The 18,192-nt window shown below is 48.0% G+C and overlaps 1 protein-coding gene across 1 annotated transcript in view; it reads left to right on the top strand.

The window, feature by feature from the left end:
* LOC147091057 (transmembrane protein 217-like) overlaps positions 1-14,386 on the top strand; it is a 31,159-nt gene extending 16,773 nt beyond the window's left edge. The window contains exon 2 of the mRNA XM_085977512.1: positions 13,048-14,386. Coding sequence (XP_085833638.1) covers positions 13,136-13,729 — 594 coding nt within the window. The 5' untranslated portion in view covers positions 13,048-13,135 and the 3' untranslated portion in view covers positions 13,730-14,386. The remainder of the gene's footprint in view (positions 1-13,047) is intronic.
* Positions 14,387-18,192: the final 3,806 nt, after the last annotated feature.

Here is an 18,192-nt window from a genome sequence, read left to right as displayed (position 1 = left end):
TTTGGGGTCAGGTGGACTATTGGTGGTTTGGGGTCAGGTGGACCATTGGTAGTTTGGGGTCAGGTGGACTATTGGTAGTTTGGGGTCAGGTGGACTATTGGTAGTTTGGGGTCAGGTGGACTATTGGTAGTTTGGGGTCAGGTGGACCATTGGTAGTTTGGGGTCAGGTGGACTATTGGTAGTTTGGGGTCAGGTGGACTATTGGTAGTTTGGGGTCAGGTGGACTATTGGTAGTTTTGGGTCAGGTGGACTATTGGTAGTTTGGGGTCAGGTGGACCATTGGTAGTTTGGGGTCAGGTGGACTATTGGTAGTTTGGGGTCAGGTGGACCATTGGTAGTTTGGGGTCAGGTGGACTATTGGTAGTTTGGGGTCAGGTGGACCATTGGTAGTTTGGGGTCAGGTGGACTATTGGTAGTTTGGGGTCAGGTGGACTATTGGTAGTTTGGGGTCAGGTGAACCATTGGTAGTTTGGGGTCAGGTGGACCATTGGTAGTTTGGGGTCAGGTGGACCATTGGTAGTTTGGGGTCAGGTGGACCATTGGTAGTTTGGGGTCAGGTGGACTATTGGTAGTTTGGGGTCAGGTGGACCATTGTTAGTTTGGGGTCAGGTGGACTATTGGTAGTTTGGGGTCAGGTGGAACATTGGTAGTCTGGGGTCAGGTGGACTATTGGTAGTTTGGGGTCAGGTGGACTATTGGTAGTTTGGGGTCAGGTGGACTATTGGTAGTTTGGGGTCAGGTGGACCATTGGTAGTTTGGGGTCAGGTGGACTATTGGTAGTTTGGGGCCAGGTGGACTATTGGTAGTTTGGGGTCAGGTGGACTATTGGTAGTTTGGGGTCAGGTGGACCATTGGTAGTTTGGGGTCAGGTGGACTATTGGTAGTTTGGGGTCAGGTGGACCATTGGTAGTTTGGGGTCAGGTGTACTATTGGTAGTTTGGGGTCAGGTGGACCATTGGTAGTTTGGGGTCAGGTGGACCATTGGTAGTTTGGGGTCAGGTGGACCATTGGTAGTTTGGGGTCAGGTGGACTATTGGTAGTTTGGGGTCAGGTGGACTATTGGTAGTTTGGGGTCAGGTGGACTATTGGTAGTTTGGGGTCAGGTGGACTATTGGTAGTTTGGGGTCAGGTGGACTATTGGTAGTTTGGGGTCAGGTGGACTATTGGTAGTTTGGGGTCAGGTGGACCATTGGTAGTTTGGGGTCAGGTGGACTATTGGTAGTTTGGGGCCAGGTGGACTATTGGTAGTTTGGGGTCAGGTGGACTATTGGTAGTTTGGGGTCAGGTGGACTATTGGTAGTTTGGGGTCAGGTGGACTATTGGTAGTTTGGGGTCAGGTGGACTGTTGGTAGTTTGGGGTCAGGTGGACTATTGGTAGTTTAGGGTCAGGTGGACCATTGGTAGTTTGGGGTCAGGTGGACTATTGGTAGTTTGGGGTCAGGTGGACTATTGGTAGTTTGGGGTCAGGTGAACCATTGGTAGTTTGGGGTCAGGTGGACCATTGGTAGTTTGGGGTCAGGTGGACTATTGGTAGTTTGGGGTCAGGTGGACCATTGGTAGTTTGGGGTCAGGTGGACTATTGGTAGTTTGGGGTCAGGTGGACCATTGGTAGTTTGGGGTCAGGTGGACTATTGGTAGTTTGGGGTCAGGTGGACCATTGGTAGTTTGGGGTCAGGTGGACTATTGGTAGTTTGGGGTCAGGTGGACTATTGGTAGTTTGGGGTCAGGTGGACTATTGGTAGTTTGGGGTCAGGTGGACCATTGGTAGTTTGGGGTCAGGTGGACTATTGGTAGTTTGGGGCCAGGTGGACTATTGGTAGTTTGGGGTCAGGTGGACTATTGGTAGTTTGGGGTCAGGTGGACCATTGGTAGTTTGGGGTCAGGTGGACTATTGGTAGTTTGGGGTCAGGTGGACCATTGGTAGTTTGGGGTCAGGTGGACTATTGGTAGTTTGGGGTCAGGTGGACCATTGGTAGTTTGGGGTCAGTTGGACTATTGGTAGTTTGGGGTCAGGTGGACCATTGGTAGTTTGGGGTCAGGTGGACTATTGGTAGTTTGGGGTCAGGTGGACTATTGGTAGTTTGGGGTCAGGTGGACTATTGGTAGTTTGGGGTCAGGTGGACTATTGGTAGTTTGGGGTCAGGTGGACTATTGGTAGTTTGGGGTCAGGTGGACTATTGGTAGTTTGGGGTCAGGTGGACTATTGGTAGTTTGCGGTCAGGTGGACTATTGGTAGTTTGGGGTCAGGTGGAGTATTGGTGGTTTGGGGTCAGGTGGACTATTGGTAGTTTGGGGTCAGGTGGACCATTCGTAGTTTGGGGTCAGGTGGACCATTGGTAGTTTGGGGTCAGGTGGACCATTGGTAGTTTGGGGTCAGGTGGACTATTGGTAGTTTGGGGTCAGGTGGACCATTGGTAGTTTGGGGTCAGGTGGACCATTGGTAGTTTGGGGTCAGGTGGACTATTGGTGGTTTGGGGTCAGGTGGACCATTGGTAGTTTGGGGTCAGGTGGACTATTGGTAGTTTGGGGTCAGGTGGACCATTGGTAGTTTGGGGTCAGGTGGACCATTGGTAGTTTGGGGTCAGGTGGACTATTGGTAGTTTGGGGTCAGGTGGACCATTGGTAGTTTGGGGTCAGGTGGACTATTGGTAGTTTGGGGTCAGGTGGACCATTGGTAGTTTGGGGTCAGGTGGACTGTTGGTAGTTTGGGGTCAGGTGGACCATTGGTAGTTTGGGGTCAGGTGGACTATTGGTAGTTTGGGGTCAGGTGGACTATTGGTAGTTTGGGGTCAGGTGGACTATTGGTAGTTTGGGGTCAGGTGGACTATTGGTAGTTTGGGGTCAGGTGGACCATTGGTAGTTTGGGGTCAGGTGGACCATTGGTAGTTTGGGGTCAGGTGGACCATTGGTAGTTTGGGGTCAGGTGGACCATTGGTAGTTTGGGGTCAGGTGGACTATTGGTAGTTTGGGGTCAGGTGGACTATTGGTAGTTTGGGGTCAGGTGGACTATTGGTAGTTTGGGGTCAGGTGGACTATTGGTAGTTTGGGGTCAGGTGGACTATTGGTAGTTTGGGGTCAGGTGGACCATTGGTAGTTTGGGGTCAGGTGGACCATTGGTAGTTTGGGGTCAGGTGGACCATTGGTAGTTTGGGGTCAGGTGGACCATTGGTAGTTTGGGGTCAGGTGGACTATTGGTAGTTTGGGGTCAGGTGGACCATTGGTAGTTTGGGGTCAGGTGGACCATTGGTAGTTTGGGGTCAGGTGGACCATTGGTAGTTTGGGGTCAGGTGGACTATTGGTAGTTTGGGGTCAGGTGGACTATTGGTAGTTTGGGGTCAGGTGGACTATTGGTAGTTTGGGGTCAGGTGGACTATTGGTAGTTTGGGGTCAGGTGGACTATTGGTGGTTTGGGGTCAGGTGGACCATTGGTAGTTTGGGGTCAGGTGGATCATTGGTAGTTTGGGGTCAGGTGGACTATTGGTAGTTTGGGGTCAGGTGGACTATTGGTGGTTTGGGGTCAGGTGGACCATTGGTAGTTTGGGGTCAGGTGGACTATTGGTAGTTTGGGGTCAGGTGGACTGTTGGTAGTTTGGGGTCAGGTGGACTATTGGTAGTTTGGGGTCAGGTGGACTATTGGTAGTTTGGGGTCAGCTGGACTATTGGTAGTTTGGGGTCAGGTGGACTATTTGTGGTTTGGGGTCAGGTGGACTATTGGTAGTTTGGGGTCAGGTGGACCATTGGTAGTTTGGGGTCAGGTGGACTATTGGTAGTTTGGGGTCAGGTGGACTATTGGTAGTTTGGGGTCAGGTGGACCATTGGTAGTTTGGGGTCAGGTGGACTATTGGTAGTTTGGGGTCAGGTGGACTATTGGTAGTTTGGGGTCAGGTGGACGATTGGTAGTTTTGGGTCAGGTGGACTATTGGTAGTTTGGGGTCAGGTGGACCATTGGTAGTTTGGGGTCAGGTGGACTATTGGTAGTTTGGGGTCAGGTGGACCATTGGTAGTTTGGGGTCAGGTGGACTATTGGTAGTTTGGGGTCAGGTGGACCATTGGTAGTTTGGGTCAGGCGGACTATTGGTAGTTTGGGGTCAGGTGGACTATTGGTAGTTTGGGGTCAGGTGAACCATTGGTAGTTTGGGGTCAGGTGGACCATTGGTAGTTTGGGGTCAGGTGGACCATTGGTAGTTTGGGGTCAGGTGGACCATTGGTAGTTTGGGGTCAGGTGGACTATTGGTAGTTTGGGGTCAGGTGGACCATTGTTAGTTTGGGGTCAGGTGGACTATTGGTAGTTTGGGGTCAGGTGGACCATTGGTAGTCTGGGGTCAGGTGGACTATTGGTAGTTTGGGGTCAGGTGGACTATTGGTAGTTTGGGGTCAGGTGGACTATTGGTAGTTTGGGGTCAGGTGGACCATTGGTAGTTTGGGGTCAGGTGGACTATTGGTAGTTTGGGGCCAGGTGGACTATTGGTAGTTTGGGGTCAGGTGGACTATTGGTAGTTTGGGGTCAGGTGGACCATTGGTAGTTTGGGGTCAGGTGGACTATTGGTAGTTTGGGGTCAGGTGGACCATTGGTAGTTTGGGGTCAGGTGGACTATTGGTAGTTTGGGGTCAGGTGGACCATTGGTAGTTTGGGGTCAGGTGGACCATTGGTAGTTTGGGGTCAGGTGGACCATTGGTAGTTTGGGGTCAGGTGGACTATTGGTAGTTTGGGGTCAGGTGGACTATTGGTAGTTTGGGGTCAGGTGGACTATTGGTAGTTTGGGGTCAGGTGGACTATTGGTAGTTTGGGGTCAGGTGGACTATTGGTAGTTTGGGGTCAGGTGGACTATTGGTAGTTTGGGGTCAGGTGGACTATTGGTAGTTTGGGGTCAGGTGGACTATTGGTAGTTTGGGGTCAGGTGGAGTATTGGTGGTTTGGGGTCAGGTGGACTATTGGTAGTTTGGGGTCAGGTGGACCATTCGTAGTTTGGGGTCAGGTGGACATTGGTAGTTTGGGGTCAGGTGGACCATTGGTAGTTTTGGGTCAGGTGGACTATTGGTAGTTTGGGGTCAGGTGGACCATTGGTAGTTTGGGGTCAGGTGGACCATTGGTAGTTTGGGGTCAGGTGGACTATTGGTGGTTTGGGTCAGGTGGACCATTGGTAGTTTGGGGTCAGGTGGACTATTGGTAGTTTGGGGTCAGGTGGACCATTGGTAGTTTGGGGTCAGGTGGACCATTGGTAGTTTGGGGTCAGGTGGACTATTGGTAGTTTGGGGTCAGGTGGACCATTGGTAGTTTGGGGTCAGGTGGACTATTGGTAGTTTGGGGTCAGGTGGACCATTGGTAGTTTGGGGTCAGGTGGACTATTGGTAGTTTGGGGTCAGGTGGACCATTGGTAGTTTGGGGTCAGGTGGACTATTGGTAGTTTGGGGTCAGGTGGACTATTGGTAGTTTGGGGTCAGGTGGACTATTGGTAGTTTGGGGTCAGGTGGACTATTGGTAGTTTGGGGTCAGGTGGACCATTGGTAGTTTGGGGTCAGGTGGACCATTGGTAGTTTGGGGTCAGGTGGACCATTGGTAGTTTGGGGTCAGGTGGACCATTGGTAGTTTGGGGTCAGTTGGACTATTGGTAGTTTGGGGTCAGGTGGACTATTGGTAGTTTGGGGTCAGGTGGACTATTGGTAGTTTGGGGTCAGGTGGACTATTGGTAGTTTGGGGTCAGGTGGACCATTGGTAGTTTGGGGTCAGGTGGACCATTGGTAGTTTGGGGTCAGGTGGACCATTGGTAGTTTGGGGTCAGGTGGACCATTGGTAGTTTGGGGTCAGGTGGACCATTGGTAGTTTGGGGTCAGGTGGACTATTGGTAGTTTGGGGTCAGGTGGACCATTGGTAGTTTGAGGTCAGGTGGACCATTGGTAGTTTGGGGTCAGGTGGACCATTGGTAGTTTGGGGTCAGGTGGACTATTGGTAGTTTGGGGTCAGGTGGACTATTGGTAGTTTGGGGTCAGGTGGACTATTGGTAGTTTGGGGTCAGGTGGACTATTGGTAGTTTGGGGTCAGGTGGACTATTGGTGGTTTGGGGTCAGGTGGACCATTGGTAGTTTGGGGTCAGGTGGATCATTGGTAGTTTGGGGTCAGGTGGACTATTGGTAGTTTGGGGTCAGGTGGACTATTGGTGGTTTGGGGTCAGGTGGACCATTGGTAGTTTGGGGTCAGGTGGACCATTGGTAGTTTGGGGTCAGGTGGACTATTGGTGGTTTGGGGTCAGGTGGACCATTGGTAGTTTGGGGTCAGGTGGACCATTGGTAGTTTGGGGTCAGGTGGACTATTGGTAGTTTGGGGTCAGGTGGACTATTGTTAGTTTGGGGTCAGGTGGACTATTGGTGGTTTGGGGGTCAGGTGGACTATTGGTAGTTTGGGGTCAGGTGGACCATTGGTAGTTTGGGGTCAGGTGGACTATTGGTAGTTTGGGGTCAGGTGGACTATTGGTGGTTTGGGGTCAGGTGGACTATTGGTAGTTTGGGGTCAGGTGGACCATTGGTAGTTTGGGGTCAGGTGGACTATTGGTAGTTTGGGGTCAGGTGGACCATTGGTAGTTTGGGGTCAGGTGGACTATTGGTAGTTTGGGGTCAGGTGGACCATTGGTAGTTTGGGGTCAGGTGGACTATTGGTAGTTTGGGGTCAGGTGGACTATTGGTAGTTTGGGGTCAGGTGGACTATTGGTAGTTTGGGGTCAGGTGGACTATTGGTAGTTTGGGGTCAGGTGGACTATTGGTGGTTTGGGGTCAGGTGGACTATTGGTAGTTTGGGGTCAGGTGGACCATTGGTAGTTTGGGGTCAGGTGGACCATTGGTAGTTTGGGGTCAGGTGGACCATTGGTAGTTTGGGGTCAGGTGGACTATTGGTAGTTTGGGGTCAGGTGGACCATTGGTAGTTTGGGGTCAGGTGGACTATTGGTAGTTTGGGGTCAGGTGGACTATTGGTAGTTTGGGGTCAGGTGGACCATTGGTAGTTTGGGGTCAGGTGGACTATTGGTCGTTTGGGGTCAGGTGGACCATTGGTAGTTTGGGGTCAGGTGGACCATTGGTAGTTTGGGGTCAGGTGGACCATTGGTAGTTTGGGGTCAGGTGGACTATTGGTGGTTTGGGGTCAGGTGGACCATTGGTAGTTTGGGGTCAGGTGGACTATTTGTGGTTTGGGGTCAGGTGGACTATTGGTGGTTTGGGGTCAGGTGGACTATTGGTGGTTTGGGGACAGCAAACCCTCTCACCCCACACTGCACGTTTTTGTGTGCGATTCAATTTCTAGGCCATGGTATCTTTGCGGGTATCTGACCCTTTGGAAGTTTGAGGGATAGCTGGAGTATGAGTTGTTTTGAGGGGTATCTGGACCATTGGAAGTTCTGTGGCTATCTGCACTCTTAATAGTTTGGAGGATACATGGACAGTTACTATTTTGATGCTATCTACACCAAGGGTAACTGGGCTATTTTTGGTTTGGATCATATCTGGATTATTAGTAGTTTGGAGGATATCTGGACTGTTAGAGGTGAAGTGTTTGAGGATCTGAGGACTGTTACTAGCTTTTGAGATACTGGCCTATTAAAAGCTTGTGGGATTCATGGCTTGCTATTTATTTTGGGGATATCTAGACAATTAGAAGTTTTGGGCGGATTTCTGCTATATTAGAGGTTTTAGGTTTAATTGAACTATTTTTTTGTGTGGATTCTCTTGATCTTTGCCATTGACATTGTCTTTTTTTATGTTTTGTAACTCCTCAGACTTGTAAGCGTTGAGTCGTAGCCCTGCAATATGAAGCGGAAAAGGCGACTCCAAAAATGTGTTTCTTTTCTAAAAGCTAACGTCACAACGTTTTGTTTTTCCTGTATTTTTCTTCCTCTTTCCTGTCTGCTGAGGATATTCCTGCAGGGATAATTACAGCACTAAAACCGGCCTTTTGGCCAAACTGGTCTATGCTGCTGTTTATCCTCTCACCCTACCTCATCTAACCCTACTAACATGTCCTTCTCTTCCTTTCTCCCTCACGTACCTATCACCTTCACCTGAAATGCATCTGTGCTATTTGTCTCAACTACTCCCTGCGCTAGCAAGTTCCACCTTCTCACCACTCTCTGAGTAAATACGTTTCTCCTGAATTCCCTATTGGATTTATCAGTGACTATCTTAGATTTATGGCTCCTAGTTTTGGACTCTCCCATAAGTGGAAACATCTTCTTTAGATCTACCCTATCAAACCCCTTTATCTTTTTAAAGACCTCTATCAGGTCACCTCTCGGTCTTCTCTTTCCAAGAGACAAGAACCCCAGCCTGCCCAATCTTTCCTGGTTCCACAGGTGTCAGGCATCGCTCCAGTGTAAGAACATAAGACGTAGGAGTCAGGCGTAGGTCATTGGGCCCCTCGAGCCGGCTCCGCCATTCAATAAGGTCATGGCTGATCTGATCTTGGCCTCAACTCCACTTCCCTGCCCACTCCCCATAACCCTCGACTCCCTTATTGTTCATAAATCTGTCTATCTCCACCTTAAATATATTCAATGACCCAGCCTCCACAGCTCTCTGGGGAAGAGAATTCCAAAGATTCACCACCCTCTGAGAAGAAATTCCTCCTCATTTCCGATTTAAAAGGGTGCCACCTCATTCTGAAGCTATGCCCCCTCGTTCTAGATTCTCCCACGAGGGGAAACATCCTCTCTGCATCTACCCTGTCGAGCCCCCTCAGAATCTTATATGTTTCAATAAGATCACCTCTCATTCTTCTAAACTCCAATGAGTATAGGCCCAACCTGCTCAACCTTTCTTCATAAGACAACCCCTTCATCTCCGGAATCAACCTCGTGAACCTTCTCGGAACTGCCTCCAATGCAAGTATATCCTTCCTTAAATAAGGAGACCAAAACTGTACGCAGTACTCCAGGTGTGGTCTCACCAACGCCCTGTACAGTTGTAGCAGGACTTCCCTACTTTTATACTCCACCCCCCTTTGCAATAAAGGCCAACACTCCATTTGCCTTCCTAATTACTGGCTGTACCTGCATGCTAACTTTTTGTGATTCATGTACAAGGACCCCCAGGTCCCTCTGTACCTCAGCATTTTGTAATCTCTCCCCATTTAAATAATAATTTGCTTTTTTACTCTTCCTCCCAAAGTGGATAACCTCGCATTTTCCCACATTAAACTAGATCTGCCAGATTTTTGCCCACTCACTTAGCCTATCTATAACCCTTTGGAGATTCTTTGCGTCCGCCATACAATTTGCTTTCCCACCTGCCTTTGTATCGTCTCGCCCAAATAGCTGTCCACGGAGGCTATCATCAACCAAACTTCTTGAATATTTTGTTTGTTGTAATTCCAATAATTTGAACAAATATTTAAAGCTCGAGGAACAGCACCTCATCTTCCGATTAGGCACTTTACAGCCTTCCGGACTCAATATCGAGTTCAACAATTTCAGATCATAACTTCGGCCCCTATTACATTTTTACTTATATTTTTTATCCACACCTTTGTTTTGGCCCTTTCCCCGCCCCCCTTTTTCTCTCCCACATGGCAGCTGTCTCCCATTCTGCCAGCGCATTTCACACCTAATCTAGAGCCGTCTTTTGTCTCCACTAGTCCTATCACCATCTCGTCTCGTTTTGAATGCCTCTTAATGTCTCTTCACTTCTCATAAGAACATAAGAAATAGGAGCAGGAGTAGGCCAATCGGCCCCTCGAGCCTGCTCCGCCATTCAATAAGATCATGGCTGATCTGATCCTAACCTCAAATCTACTATCATTCTCCATCCCACCCGAACCCATGTGATCTCCCAGGAGAGGCGAAAAACCAGATAAAAAACCCAATGGCCAATTTGGGAGAAAAAAATCTGGGAAATTCCTCTCCGACCCATCTAGGCGATCGAAACTCGTCCAGGAGATCACTCTGTCCCTGTATTTCCTGCAGTACTGTAAGAGGTGATCTCCACCCCAGCCAGGAACAGGCCCAATTTACTCTTGAAGGACTCCTAGCTGGCAGCTTGTTCCCGAAGCCTCTACTAATCCCTGTGAATAGAACCATCTCCTGAGATCTAACACAGAATTAGAACACAAGAAGTAGGAACAGGACCAGGCTACACGGCCCCTGGGCCCGCTCTGCCACCCACAGGGCCATGACCGATCCAATCCTAGCCTCATGTCCGATTTCCTACCCGCTCCCCGTAACCCCTAATTCCCCTTACTTCTAGGAAACTGTCTATTTCTGTTTTAAATTTATTTAATGATGTAGCTTCCACAGCTCTCTGGGGCAGCAAATTCCATAGACCTACCACCCTCTGAGTGAAGAAGTTTCTCCTCATCTCAGTTTTGAAAGAGCAGCCCCTTATTCTAAGATTATGCCCCCTAGTTCTAGTTTCACCCATCATTGGGATGTGCCAGTTAGGATGTGCAGGTTAGGATAATTGGCTATGATAAATTGACCCTTAGTGTTAGGGGGATTAAATACGTGGGGTTACGGGGATCGGGTGGGATATGTGTTGGTGCAGGCTCGATGGGCCGAAATGGCCTCTATCTGCACCGTGGGGTTTCTGTGATTCTGTGATCCTCACCGCATCCACCCAATCAAGCCCCTTCATAATCTTATACGTTTCAATAAGATCGCCTCTCATTCTTCTGAACTCCAATGAGTAGAGTCCCAATCTACTCAACCTCTCCTCATATGTCCACCCCCTTATCCCCGGGATTAACCGAGTGAACCTTCTTTGTACTGCCTCGAGAGCAAGTATGTCTTTTCTTAAGTATGGACACCAAAACTGTATGCAGTATTCCAGGTGCGGTCTCACCAATACCTTGTACAACTGCAGCAATACCTCCCTGTTTTTATATTCCATCCCCCTAGCAATAAAAGCCAACATTCCATTGGCCTTCTTGGTCACCTGCTGTACCTGCATACTAACTTTTTGTGTTTCGTGCACCAGGACCCCCAGATCCCTTTGTACTGCAGTACTTTCCAGTTTCTTGCCATTAAGATAATAACTTGCTCTATGATTTTTCCTGCCAAAGTGCATAACCTCACACTTTCCAGTATTATATTCCATCTGCCAAATCTCTGCCCACTTACTTAGCCTGTCTATGTCCCTTTGCAGGTTTTTTATGTCCTCCTCACTCACTACTTTCCCTCCCATCTTTGTATCATCTGCAAACTTTGATATGTTACACTCGGTCCCCTCCTCCAAATCGTTAATACCCCTGCGGAACACCACTAGTTACTAATTGCCAGTCTGAGAATGAACCATTTATCCCAACTCTCTGCTTTCTATTAGATAGCCAATCCTCCACCCATGCCAGAATATTACCCCCAATCCCGTGATTTTTTATCTTGAGCAATAACCTTTTATGTGGCACCTTGTCAAATGCCTTTTGGAAGTCTAAATACACTACGTCCACTGGTTCCCCTTTATCCACCCTGTATGTTACGTCCTCAAAGAACTCAAGCAAATTTGTCAAACATGACTTCCCCTTCGTAAAACCATGCTGACTTTGTCCTATTAAATTATGATTATCCAAATGTCCCGTTACTGTCTCCTTAATAATGGACTCTAAAATGTTACCAACCACAGATGTTAGGCTAACTGGTCTATAGTTTTCAGCTTTCTGTCTACTACCCTTTTTAAATAAGGGTGTTACATTAGCAGTTTTCTAATCTGCCGGGACCTTTGCTGAATCCAGGGAATTTTGGAAAATTATTACCAATACATCCACAATCCCTACTGCCACTTCCCTCAAGACCCTAGGATGTAAGCCATCAGGTCCAGGGGATTTATCCGCCTTGAGTCCCATTATTTTACCGAGTACCACTTCCTTAGTGATTTTAATCGTATTTAGCTCCTCCCCCCCTAGAGCCCCCTGTTTGTCCAGTGTTGGGATATTCTTAGTGTCCTCTACTGTAAAGACTGATACAAAATATTTGTTCAGCGTTTTTGCCATCTCCATGTTTCCCACCATTAATTTCCCGGTCTCATCCTCTAAGGGACCAACATTTACTTTAGCCACCATTTTTCTTTTTATATAACTATAGAAACTCTTGCTATCTGTTTTTATATTTTTTGCTAATTTACTTTCATAATCTATCTTCCCTTTCTTAACCAATCTTTTAGTTATTTTTTGCTGTCTTTTAAAGTTTTCCCAATCTTCTATCCTCCCACTAGATTTGGCTACCTTATATGCCCTTGTTTTTAGTCGGATACTATCCTTTATTACTTTACTCAGCCACGGATGGCTGTCTTTTCTTTTGCACCCTTTTTTCCTCAGTGGAATATATATTTTTTGAAAGTTGTAAAATAACTCCTTGTATGTACACCACTGATCATGTACCGTCTTACCCTTTAATCTATTTTCCCAGTCCACTCTAATCAATTCCGCTCTCATACCTTCATAGTCTCCTTTATTCAAGCTCAGTACATTTGTTTGAGATCCAACCTTCTCACCCTCTAATTGAATATGGAATTCAACCATGTTATGGTCACTCATTCCAAGGGGATCCTTTACTTGGACATTTTTAATTAATCCTGTCTCATTACACAGGACCAGATCTAAGGTTGCTTGCCCCCTAGTCGGTTCAGTTACATACTGCTCAAGAAACCCATCCCTAATACACTCAATGAACTCATCCTCAAGGCTGCCCTGCCCAATTTGATTTGTCCAGTTAATATGAAAGTTAAAATCCCTCATAATTATAGCTGTTCCCTTATTACAAGCCCCAACTATTTCTCTTTTGTTCTCTCCCAACCTCCATATTGGCCTTTTAATCTATTTCATTTCCTGTGCTTCTTCAGTCTTGGCAAAAGGTTGTGACCCAAAACGTTGACTCTATTTTCTCTCATGGATGTTGCCTGGCTTGCTGAGTTTTTCCAGCATTTTCTGTTAAAGCCAATTGAGTCCGTTTTGGTGGTTACCTGACAATGTGCTACAGGGAATAATTAAAAGGAGAGGTTGCAGGATTTGTTCCAGGTCAGGAGAAACCAGGGAAGAGGAAATCGCAATTATACTAACATTTGTTGTGAAATTTCTTACAGTGAACTGTCTGTCTTGCCTCATGTTGCACTTCGCGGAAACAAAGACGCCCCTCAACTTTCCGAAGGATGAACAGCACCGGGAAACGAAATGCTGAACTTTCATAACCTGCGTGTCAAATTGTGGAACCTGCTAGCTGGCGAAGTTTGTGGTCTGAACGCCAGAGAAGGGACCGTCGTGGCCGGACTGTTCATGTTGTTGGTATCCATCATGCAGCTCATCTTTGAAGTGGGGCATCTGCGTCACTACAAGATCCTGAATAATGACACCTTCTCCAATACTGATCAGACTCTATATTCCAGTCTTCAAACATACTGCATCATATCAATTACCTTTGTCTGCATGACCATCGTTGCAATCTTTCTCATGCTCCTATCTGTCTGGAAGGAGCTGTTCTGGGGAGTAGGAGGCTACATCCTTTGGATATTCCTATATGAGTGTGCACAGACTTTCCTTCTAGTTTACACAATACCCCACCATAATAAGTTCCCAAGCAGCATGCGAGTGCTGGAATGGTTTGGGCTCACCGCGCGTCTGCTGTCGCACATATTCTGGATGATATTTGTGATCTTGTACACAATCGAGTTGTTCAAAATCAGCAGGAGCGCCGACGATCCGCCGAAAAGCAAGCGAACAATGCCACCAAAACTCAAGTTTGCAAAGGCCAAGGACATGGGTGTGTAATGGTGTTCCCTCCCAACTCCCTGCGGCCTGTGAGGCCGTGCGAAATTCATCCTTCAACAAAAAAGACACGTTTCTGCAAGTCACATTGGGCTTTTCACAGCCAGCTGTCCCGCAGGCACCGGCGGCCAGGACAACTCCATTCACCTGACACGCGATGGCATTCTCACAGAACGATTAAACCTGCCATCTCAGCAAGTGTCCAGTCAGTTTAATCTGTCGTGGATTATTGGGATACCGGAAGCTCGGAATGCTCGGGTCTGCCACCAGCACCGCCAATTAAGGGGCTGTTTATGTATAAAAACAAAGCTCTTTCCCCCCCGCAAACGGAGAATCGCTTTTCCTACATTCCCAGGACCCAGCATATTCTCCGAATTGCATCCTGCACAGGACAGTAACAAATGCAGTACGCTCACCGATGTGTCATTCAGATAATCTGAGATGTACAAGAGCATACATATGAGAAATCGGTGTAAATATGCATGTATATTATATATTTTACAGCACTCTCCAGAGCGATAAGGGTACAATATATTTTGATTAAAGCACTGCAGTGAATGGAGCATTTTATAGACCTCCAGTTGCTGCTAAAGACTGATTGTACTCCCTTTAAAAATTAAGTAGTTGCAATGAATAATTCTTATTAAAAAGTTAACATTTTGTTTAGTTCTGTTCTGTTTTCCCCCCCATGTTTTTTGCAGAGTGTTAGCTCCTAGATAGCTCAGTTGGCGACACCAACATCAGAACAGGAGGCCATTCAGCCCCTCGAGCTGATCTGTATCTTCACTCCATCTGCCCGCCTTGGTTCCGTATCCCTTAACACCTTCGCCCAACAAAAACCTATCCCTAATACAATAGCAAAATACTGCGGGTGCTGGAAATCTGAAATAACAACAGAAAATGCTGGAAATACTCAGCAAGCCAGGCAGCATCCGTGGAGAGAGAAAGAGAGTTAACGTTTCAGTTCTGATGAAGGGTCCCAGACCTGAAACGTTAACTCTGTTTCTCTCTCTCCACGGATGCTGCCTGGCCTGCTGAGTATTTCCAGCATTATCTGTTGTTATTTAAAAATCTATCCCTCTCGGTTTTGAAATTTTTCAATTGACCCCCCCAGCCTCAACAGCTTTTGGGGGAGAGAGTTCCAGATTTCCACCACCCTTTGTGTGAAGAAGTGCTTCCTGACACCGCCCCTGAACGGCCTGGCTCTTAATTTCACATAGAACTGTGCCCCAAACACAAGAAAGCACTGAATTCAGATGATATAATCACTGAGAATCGGCTTTGAAGGATCAGAAAGATTGTCAGTATCGGGGACCTCAAGCACTAAACACCTAAGATATACAGTTATTAAACTGTGCTTATCTTAACTATATCCGAATGCCATTTCCCAGACAATATGGGGGATAATGACAGAACATAGAAACAGAAGATAGGAGCAGGAGTAGGCCATTCGGCCCCTCGAGCCTGCTCCGCCATTCAATGCGATCGTGGCTGATCATCCAAATTCAGTACCTTGTCCCTGCTTTCTCCCCATACCCCTTGACCCCCTTTAGCCTTAAGAAATATATCTAATTCCTTCTTGAATATATTTAATGAATTGGCCTCAACTGCCTTCTGTGGTAGAGAATTCCACAGGTTCACCACTCTCTGGGTGAAGAAATTCCTCCTCATCTCTGTCCTAAATGGCTTACCCCTTATCCTTAGACTGTGACCCCTGGTTCTGGACTCCCTCGCCATCGGGAACAGTCTTCCTGCATCTAGTCTGTCTAGTCCTGTTAGAATTTTATAAGTTTCAAAACACTGAAAATCACTGTCCAAAGGTGAGCCCTTGCAACCAGGCTCACCAATGACTCTCTCCTTAGGAGAAAACCGATGGCAGCTGCATGTGAGATTGTAGAAGCCATCTGTTAATTCTCCCGATCAGATGAGGCTTCACAGAAACATCAAATCTTGTCACCGGCAGATACATATAAACAGAATAAAAAATGTTCTCACTACATTCTCTCACCTGTCATACTTACCTGCGCACCATTGCACCCATCACACTACCTCTGCAGCTGTTATTTGCACACTTACACTGCAGCAGACCCACAGCTCTGACCCTGGCGGGGTATCCCGCCGTCGGGAAGCCCGCATCAGCAGGCTGAAAATGGGGAAAAGCCTCTTACCTGCCTGCTCTAATTCCCTTCCCACCACTAGGTGACGGGTCCGTGTGCGAGTCAGGGACCTGCCTCCCGGGAAGATGGTTCGGAGGCGGGTTGGGAGCGGGGTTGGGACCCGCTCCCAATTTTTCCCATATTCCCAGCAGTCTCGCCTCCAAACCCGCCTCCTCAGGTCTGGGAAAGCCCAGCCCATAGAGTACGAAAGCAAGGAATTTATGCTGAACCTTTATAAATCACTGGTTAGGCCTCAGCTGGCATATTGTGTCCAATAGCAAGAGGGTTTGAGTACAGGAACAAGGATGTCTTGCTGCAGTTGTACAGGGCCTTGGTGAGACCACACCTGGAGTATTGTGTGCAGTTTTGGTCGCCTTATCTGAGGAAGGATGTTCTTGCCATGGAGGGAGTGCAGCGAAGATTCACCAGACTGATACCTGGGGTGGCAGGAATGACGTATGAGGAGAGATTGGGTCAATTGGGCTTATACTCGCTGGAGTTTAGAGAATGAGAGGGGATCTCATTGAAACTTATAAAATTCTGACAGGACTGGGCAGACTAGATGCAGGAAGGATGTTCCCGATGGTCGGGGAGTCCAGAACCAGGGGTCACTGTCTAAAGATAAGGGGTAAGCCATTTAGGACAGAGATGAGGAGGAATTTCTTCACCCAGAGAGCGGTGAACCTGTGGAATTCTCTACCACAGAAGGCAGTAGAGACCAATTCATTAAATATATTCAAGAAGGAGTTGGATATATTTCTTAAGGCTAAAGGGATCAAGGGATATGGGGAGAAAGCAGGGACAGGGTACAGAATTTGGATGATCAGCCATGATCTCATTGAATGGCGCAGCAGGCTCGAGGGGCCGAATGGCCGACTCCTGCTCCTATCTTCTGTGTTTCTATGTTTCAATTCTGGGCACCTCACTTTAGGAAAGATGTCAAGGCCTTGGAGAAGAGATTGACCAGAATGGTACCAGGGATGAGGGACTTCAGTTATGCGGAGAGACTGGAGAAGCTGGGGTTGTTCTCCTTGGAGCAGAGACGGTTAAGGGGAGATTTAATAGAAGTGTTCAAAATTATGAAGGGTTTTGGCAGAGTAAATAAGGAGAAACTGTTTCCACTGGCAGGAGGGTCAGTAACCAGAGGACACAGATTTAACCTAATTGGGAAAAGAACCAGAGGGGAGATTAGGTGATTTTTTTTTTATGCAGCGAGTTGTTGTGATCTGGAATGCACTTCTTTTGTATGGTACTAGCAAAGAAAATCAGATGTCAATATCTAAGTCAGATATCCAGGCCATAGCTTGCGGTGTAACAGCATGGATATCTTACAGCCTGCTTGTGAATTTCCTGAGGGCTGTGCTCAATGATGTGCTCCAGGATCTGATGAGGAGCTCCACAGTCGCATGATGGGGGACACTTCAATCTTCCACCTTCTTCTTAGGCAGTCCCTCGGAACCGAGGATGATTGCTTCCACATTAAAAATGAGTTCGCAGGTGACTGATGAGTCCAATGCGGGACCTACAGTCTCTGTCACAGGTGGGGCAGGCAGTGGTTGAAGGGGCGGGTGGGTGGGGTGCTTGGGATGATGTGCGCTCCTTCCGCTGTTTGCAATTGGCTTCCGCTTGCTCCCGGCGAAGAGACTCGAGGTGTTCGGCGCCTTCCCGGATGCTTCTCCTCCACTTTGTGCGGTCTTGGGCCAGGGATTCCCAGGTGACGGTGGGGATGTTGCACTTTTTCAAGGAGGCTTTGAGGGTCTCCTTGAAGCGTTTCCTCTGCCCACCTGGGGCTCTTTTGCCGTGTCGGAGCTCCGAGTAGAGCGCTTATTTTGGGAGTCTCGTATCGGGCATGCGGATGATGTGACCCGTCCATCGGAGCTGATCGAGCGTGGTCAAAGCTTCGATGTTGAGGATGTTGGCCTGAGCAAGAACACTGATGTTGGTGCGCCTGTCCTGCCAATGGATTTGCAGGATCTTGCGGAGGCAGCGTTGGTGCTACCTCTCCAGTGCTTTGAGGTGCCTGCTGTACACGGTCCATGTCCCTGAGGCATACAGCAGGGCGGGTATCACTGCCGCTCTGTAGACCATGAGCTTGGTGCTGGGTTTGAGGTCCTGGTCTTCAAACACTCTCTTCCTCAGGCGACCGAAGGCTGCACTGGCACACTGAAGGCGGTGTTGGACTTCGTCATCGACGTCTGCTCTTGTTGGTGAAGGTGGCAGCATCTCCCATGACCGGTTCTGAGGCGGTCGATGGTTGTCCACTGTTTGCGAGGAAGGTTTGATCCTTCAGGTTGTACTGTGGGGTCCTCT

This window comes from Somniosus microcephalus, unplaced genomic scaffold, assembly GCF_052327205.1.
Source record: "Somniosus microcephalus isolate GS21.2 unplaced genomic scaffold, FLI_Smic_1.0 unresolved_chr4, whole genome shotgun sequence".
NCBI classification, from domain to species: domain Eukaryota; kingdom Metazoa; phylum Chordata; class Chondrichthyes; order Squaliformes; family Somniosidae; genus Somniosus; species Somniosus microcephalus.
The sequence above is the reverse complement of the archived record's forward strand: the minus strand, read 5'-3'. Positions and strand labels throughout refer to the sequence as shown.